The sequence below is a fragment of the Pempheris klunzingeri genome, chromosome 24, assembly GCF_042242105.1.
Source record: "Pempheris klunzingeri isolate RE-2024b chromosome 24, fPemKlu1.hap1, whole genome shotgun sequence".
NCBI lineage: Eukaryota > Metazoa > Chordata > Actinopteri > Acropomatiformes > Pempheridae > Pempheris > Pempheris klunzingeri.
This window is the reverse complement of record NC_092035.1, coordinates 9,588,704-9,596,237: the sequence shown is the minus strand read 5'-3', so window position 1 is coordinate 9,596,237 and position 7,534 is coordinate 9,588,704. Positions and strand designations below refer to the sequence as shown.

The 7,534-nt window shown below is 41.9% G+C and overlaps 1 protein-coding gene across 1 annotated transcript in view; it reads right to left on the bottom strand.

Moving 5' to 3' along the window:
- Positions 1 to 1,415: 1,415 nt before the first annotated feature.
- Positions 1,416 to 7,534, bottom strand: part of LOC139223434 (gamma-aminobutyric acid receptor subunit beta-3-like) — a 55,166-nt gene continuing 49,047 nt past the window's right edge. The window contains exons 9-11 of the mRNA XM_070855345.1: positions 4,609 to 4,856; positions 4,046 to 4,114; positions 1,416 to 1,787 (exon numbers count right to left, since the gene is read on the bottom strand). Coding sequence (XP_070711446.1) covers positions 1,416 to 1,787; positions 4,046 to 4,114; positions 4,609 to 4,856 — 689 coding nt within the window. The remainder of the gene's footprint in view (positions 1,788 to 4,045; positions 4,115 to 4,608; positions 4,857 to 7,534) is intronic.

Genomic DNA, 7,534 nt, shown 5'->3' with positions numbered 1-7,534 from the left:
TGGTGTGGAACTTCAGCATGGTCAGATGCTTGAGAAGAAATGTATTCAGAGTGCCCCACAAATGCTCAAAAACTAAACTGATGCTTGAAATTGACCTGATGGTTGATTTGTCATTTGTTTGTTTGTTTGCACTAAATCCTGACAGTTAGTAGCCAGTATGACAATCACAAAATGCTTATTATTTGATCATTTTCATTTTCGGTTGTACACACAGTATATATATATATGTATATATATATATACATTTATGTATATACACACCTATGTACTTATATACAAAAAAATGGGTTTCATTCCTCCACTCTTTCACCACAACAAAGTTAGTACAGAGCAAAAAAATAAAAGTTTTCAACAAGACGGGTTAGGAAATCAAATGAATACCTGAAGACACAGAGTACAAAAATATCATAATATTTCATGGGTTGAGTAACCGTGTCGCCCAAAAGGCCCTTGGCAGTTGTTTTAAATCAAAATAAGACCATTTTTAGAGGAAGTTTGATCAATTTGAGTGCAATTCTGTTGTGCTATCTCTTGAAGCGCCGTTGCAAGAAGGTAGAAGTGAAAAAATGGCAGTTTTGATTCATATTTGTGCTTATTTTCCCTCGTCAACTTACCAAAAAACATTTCAGTGGCACTTTTCTCTGTCAAGAATAAGATGCCGAATAGCAAAAATTCAGAACCTGAGTCACAATCATCCTGAACAGAGGACAAAATCCTCAACTTTAAATTATTGTGTTTGGGTAAAGGTTTACCAGATCAATGCATGATGTAGTTATTAGCAAGTATACTGTATAGAATCAACACTATAAACAAATACACATCAACAGAGCCTCTTTTCTTCTGTAAAGTTGTGACATAACCCAAGGCAAAAAAGGAGTCATTACTTTTCCACTACGGCTGATCATTACATGCATTAATAGTGCATAGGGTACCAGTCAAACTCACATTAGTTTGTTAATGGACTTTTAGGAATTGCCTGCACTTATCTGACCACCTGTATAGTATAAAGGTTTCTTACTTGGTTTTTTGTTTAGAAAAATCTTTGTGTGAACTGCTATCGTGTTGGTTTTTTGCAAATACTGTGCTATTTATTCAATTGCTGGCTTTATATCTCTCTATTTACACATTACTGAGAGGGCAAATGTTGGGAAATGACTCTCACAAGTCCCAATTACAGTACATACTTTAGAAAATAAAAAGACCGTGGAACTAAGGATTCAAAGACTGCAAATATAAAAACAATTTCGACGAGAACTTGGTCCAGTAGTCTTTTCTCAGTCAGTTTTTTTTGTCTTGTAGTCTTTACCTCGACAGATTCCATCATGTATAAAAGCAACAGAAAAAAGGAAGAAAAAGGAACAAAATGAAAAAAAAATCAAACAAACAACAACAAACATCTCAACAAAACAGTCCAATCAGACATAGTAGAGCCAGTAGACGAGGTTGAACAACGAGAAAACGGAAGGGAAGATGATCCGTGACCAGCGGTCGATGGCGTTCACATCCGTCAAGTCGGGGATTTTGATTTTGAGCTGCGAGGACCGCCTCCGCAGACGGCTGCGTTTCATCTGGGCCGACCGGTCCAGGGAGTGGCGGCTGGCGGAGCGCGGCCCGATGCCGCCACTCTGCTTGCGGTACTGGATGTGTGACGAGGCCGTGCTGTCCAACTGCACCATGGACTGAGAGTTCCTAATGTCTGCCACGCTGGTGGTGATCTCGCCTCCCGCCACTTCGTTATGGATCTCCAGGGTGGTTAGCAGGATGTTCCCGTGACCGTGCGGTTCCGCCTGAATCCATAAAGAAATGAGAAAACTAATTAACAACATTATGTGCAAATAAATGGAACAGCTAGAGCGGACACTACCTAAAGTTTTAAGACACTCTTAGTGCACAGTGCATTCAAGACCATCAAATGTGGATGTTATCATGGAGGGATTACAGAGCGGGCCTACCAGGCACAGACCCAAAGCCTCTGTTTCAAGTGACTGAAAGTCAATCAAAAGATCACAAAGAGTCACAAAACAAGAACAAAGACACACAAAACTACTATAAAGAGACACAAAGCAGCCACAAAGAGACACAAAACGACCGCTAAGATGCAAAACGTCTACTGAGAGACTGCAAAGCGACCTAAAACAACAGAGATGTAAAGCAAAGAAATGCAAAGTAAAAGGACGCAAAACAACCACGAAGAGTTGCATTTTCTAAAGATAAAAAAACATCTGCAAAGTTACTCAAACAACTACAAACAGATATACACCAGTGAAAGAGACTTAAAATGACAAAGATACGCAAAACATGTATTTAGACTCAAAATAGTCACGTAGACACAAAATGCAAAAAATACATAGAAAGAGACATAAAACGTGTACAAACAGGTGCAAAGGAAGCCAAAATGACCGGTAATAGATGCAAACGGATGCAACCACAAAGGGATGCAAAACTTAAAAGAATCACTTGCAGTCGTTCTGTGTGTCTTTCAGTCAGGTGTGTTGCTCCTATGCAAGAGGGCCCTGAACATGCCTGTGCCAGGGGCCCACTGTCTCAGAATCCCTCCATGGATGTCATGCCATGCTTTTGCCACAGCAGCACGTCTTTCTTTTTATAATGTTGAAATGTATAATTTGAAATTTCCCTCAGGGCGAGTGAACATTGAGACATTTTTGGAGCAGTAACTGAGGAGTGAGCTGTTTCAGGCACAGCTTGGGCCTCGTGCGCCTGCCACTCATGTCAGTGATGGCTCTGTGTCAGTGGCATTTTCTAATGGCAGCCAATCAGAACATGTCACCCGGATGACAATTCAAGATTTGTTACAATTTAAAATGACTAATGCAGGAGGAGCCACGCCAACGCTGGCGGCTCGGTGCGACTGTAGGACAGGGGGAGAGTTTCCATCCATAAATGATTGAGGAAAATTCAGGTAATTTTTTCCTCGGAATGATTGAAATAATTCAGACTGGCGGAGTGAGGGAGAAAGAGCAAAGAGAAAGTAATTAAAATGCCTTCTGATAACTGTGGACATTTATTCTCTGAACTGAAGCAATAGCCCACTTTCAACAAATAATCAAACACATAGGAGATACATCATACTCCATGCCTATGATGTGTGCGCCACAAAACAAATCAACAATCATGGACAACGGCGATCATTCATGCAGACGTAGCAACTGTGGAAGTCCCACATTTCCCCTTTTTGTAAAGTTTGAGTGTTTGCAAGGTCAAACTTTAACTTTAACTAAGAACTCTTTAGCTGACACAAATCAAAGTAGATTCTCTGTTATTTGTGTGCGATATTATGTTCAGGTGCCCCAAAATGCCAATTTACTGACTGTAAATGAACATGAACCACATCTAAAACTCACTTCATGTTCTGTCTTAACTCATATTTAGAGGAAAGATTTGGTCAGGTTTGTGACATGCTACTTCTACCATGTCACTGATATGCGTTTTATTTCAAAATGCTATAACATATAGACATTTTTGGAGAATTGTTACATTACACAGAAGATGATTATTATTATTATAGTTCCACTAACACTTTCAGAATCTATTACACTGTACCTTCAGCTGCTGTCACTAATGCAGCTGAGGTGCATGATGGGGGACCTCTGCAGTGACTACCTACTGAAAGTCAGACGGCTTCACCCACATCCTGACTTGCCGCTTTGTGAAAGCTGCGTGAGAAATGTGGCCTCTAGTGATGATTTCAATGAGGAAAGATGAACAGACAGCATGCATTCAGGATGAGCTCTGAAAGGAGAAACGGGTTCATATCTGAAACACCGATTTTTGCAATGTAAGATCGAGCATGAGCGTCGCTTCGATGTAGAAAAAACTGCAATGAAAAAGTCAAAGTCAAAATGAATACTCCTGAGGATATGGCAATGTCATGAAGATGCCTGCTGTCGCTTGATTCATTCCATGGATGGGGAAGTATTTTGCATTAAGGCAAAAGAAAAGTAAAACAAACACATCCATGTCGGCTGATGGCAATGGCAGAGTTGACTCAAGGATACTGAAGAGTCTCACTGAACAAACAACTCACCGAGCGTGAGTGGCGAAGACCTTTAACCTGATTGGACCGTTTTAGGGATGCGGTCCTACTACCTGCCTCCTGAGGAGATGAAAATATTCAGCCACATCTGGGAACAAACACCTGATTTTTTTTTTTCCTAAACCCAACATGTTTTGGCTACTCAAGCCTCCACAGATGCAGACGAATAATAGGTTATAATGTAATAAAAGCTATTATCATCACATAATTATGGACAACCTTTTCCTTTTGTGTTGCATCTGCTATCAAGAATAAGAGAATAGAACAGAGAATGTCCTGTTGGGAGGAAAATGATTGGGGAATTTGAGGCTTTGTCCACTGTCCTGCTGCACTTTCTGTGGAAATAACCAAATATTAAAACCACATTCATGCTGACATTGATCCCACAGGCCACTGGCTTCTTCCAGTTAAAAAAAACAAACAATATTTCTACAAAAATCTACATACTGGGCGCCCTCTCATTGTTAGCCTTCATTTACTGAGTTACTTATGTCTTCATAATCCAGTCATCCACAATAATTTCGCTCAAAGTCCAGAAAAAGTCCCAAACTCACCCTTGCGGCGTCGTACTTGGCTGCCCTCTCGTTGTTGGCCTTCTCTGCCTTTTCCGCTAACTTCTTTTGCATCTGAGGGCCCCTCCCGAAGAAGATGTAGTTGACGAAGGCATACTCCAGCAGGGCCAGGAAGACCATGACGAAGCAGCCCATCAGGTACATGTCGATGGCCTTGACGTATGGGATCTTGGGCAGGGTCTCTCTCAAGTGGGTGTTGATGGTGGTCATTGTCAGCACCGTGGTGATCCCTTTGATGAGGAAAAAGAAAAACGTGGTATTTTTAATAATGTTGTTAAACTAAATACAATAAGCAACCCACAAGAACTGGAACTGCTGTGAGCGAAGAGGCTGTTCTTCTGTGAGGGTTTAATGAGGATAGCAATGAAAATATAAAGCATAGCAAGACTAGTTATTAGTCCGGGCACATGCAGTCTACACATCAGTTATTCCATCCATAGGAAATAACAAATGACCATTTTCACAATAGCTCAAGTAATTTGTTTAAAATGCTACTTGTATTCTGAAAGTGGTCACATGCAGATTTATCACCTGACTTTGCGGTTCCCCTCAGCCCCAAACAAAGTATTTCAGCGCCTTTAAGCATATTATTTTGGTTTTACGGCATGTAGAGATCTTTGAGATTGCCAAAAAAACAAATAAAACTTTTTTTCAACTGAGCCCATCAGATTAAAACCTGTGGGAAGAGCTCAAACAAAAACACAAATACAGAAATCCTTCAACTGAAATAAATAAAACATTTTCAAGTAGAATCAAATCACTTAGTGAAACAGTGCTTGAGAAAACATGTCACCCGAACTTCCTGAAAGTCCGTACTGAATGCATCAGAACTGTGATGAATACTATGACACATAAGTACTATATATGGTGAATATATATGTTTGGATAATACACATAATCTTATGTCACTTTAAAAATTAGCTCAGGATTGAAAGACAAACTTTGCATCTTCTGTCCGTTTCTTGCTTGTTTCTGAGCTGAGACTGTTGAAGAAAGATGCAGTAGATTCTACGTGTTTAGGTCACACAGCGTCTCTCTAACAGCGTGAAATGTGAATCTGACGTTGTTTATTTTTGTCCGAGAATTCCTCATTTTGCGTTCTTGGCAGTCTATCAGGGACGGTAAATTTGATGCTTAATTAGTCCAAGCCTGTCCTGCGTGAGGCTGTCTTGCAGGAGCGCCCCGGCACTCTAAGCAGATGCTGCTATCTCGTCAGTAACCTTAAGGTCGAGTTGGAGAAAACGCCAACAGATGTCTTAGGTGTTACTATAGAAACAAGGATATTTTTATAGAAAATGTGTTTGTTCTGTGGCTATTACCTCTGTGAGGAGTATGATTGATGCAGTGGTAAAAAATAATTATGTTGCTCTAGGATTGGCTTGTTTAAATGTGTGTGTGTGTGTGTGTGTGTGTGGGGGGGGGGGGGGGGTAAACACTACATGTGCACTATCCTGCTTCAGAATTTCTTGATCATGTTCATGTTTGATCTCGTTTTACCTGCATGAACACACGTACTAGTAAGTGAGTTCATAACCTCTGCTTCATTAAAATTCAAAGGTCTGCCATGAAACCTCAAACTGCCCCTTGGTCATCAAGCAGAAATAACTCATTAGAATAGTGCTGCATGTATCTTGCCCCCAGCTCTCAGTAACCTTAACTACGAGGGGTGCCGGGTGGTGTGCTTATTCGCTATCTCCCAGGAAAGGCACCTTCACACCCCGTGTGTTTCAGCACGACGGACGGAGACTCGTGTAAAATCGTAGACAATTACTTAAGAAAATACAACAAAATGCAGGAACGGGCCCCAAAAAGCAGAACAAACTCTCCAAAAACATTAAAAGAAGCAGAAACAATGCTGTGTGGCTTATAGTGTGTGTGCTAGGTTGTGTTTTGCAGCTCTGCTACCGTGCACCATAAGTCCCCACGTGTCTTTTAGGGCCGCCATACATGTTACAAGTTGACAAACACGACTCTCACTCATATTCATGCAAACCCTGACCTCCCAATGCAATAACGCTACATCTTATCCTGTTATAGACATATGGCAGATATTATCTCTGCTACTTTATCTACCCGTGCCGGAAATAAATGGAGCCTATCAGTAGCTGGGATGCTCATACAACACACACGGACATTGCGTGTGTGTGTGTGTGTGTGTGTGTGTGCGCACATGTGTGTGTCATAAAGTACAGTGAAGAGACAAGGAGCAGTCAGGGGGGGTTGGAGGAGGGAGCAGGATAGCTAAGGTCAATCTAGCTCTTAGTGTGATTTATTGGCACATTACAAGGCTAACACCACTCGTGTGTGTGTGTGTGTGTGTGTGTGTGTGTGTGTGTGTGTGTGTGTGTGTGTGTGTGTGTGAACGAGCTCGCCTGCAGCGTGTACGCGCTCCGTGCCTCTGCCTCTAGTGGATGGTGCAATCTTTTTTTTTTTTTTTTCTTTGCTTAACGACAGCCTTGTTCTTTATAGGTGTTCTCCCGGCTGCGCCATTACTCTCCGTCCTTCACTCCCTCCCTCTCTCCTGCTCCCTCTCTCCTGCTCCCTCCCTGGCTCCCTGTTCGGACAATTTAATCAAGAGGCCATGCGCCCATGGGCCTCCCTCCTTTTTCATCACGCCGTTACACTCTCCGGGGAGAAATATAGTTTTATAGGGTTTCTCTCACTCTCTGTCTTTTCCTGTCTCTCTCTCTGTCTCGTCCCATTGTTCTGTGCCTCCTCCCCCTTATCTCTCCCTCTACCTCAATCCTACCCCTCTTCATTTATCCTTTATCTCTTTTTTTTCCCCCCTCCCAGATCTCACCATCATTTAGTGCTGGTGTCCCTCTCTCGCTCTGCACCTCATTCCGTCCCCTCCCTTCCCCCCCATCCTTTCTCTTGTTATACGTCCCCGAGCCTCTTTTCCACCTTA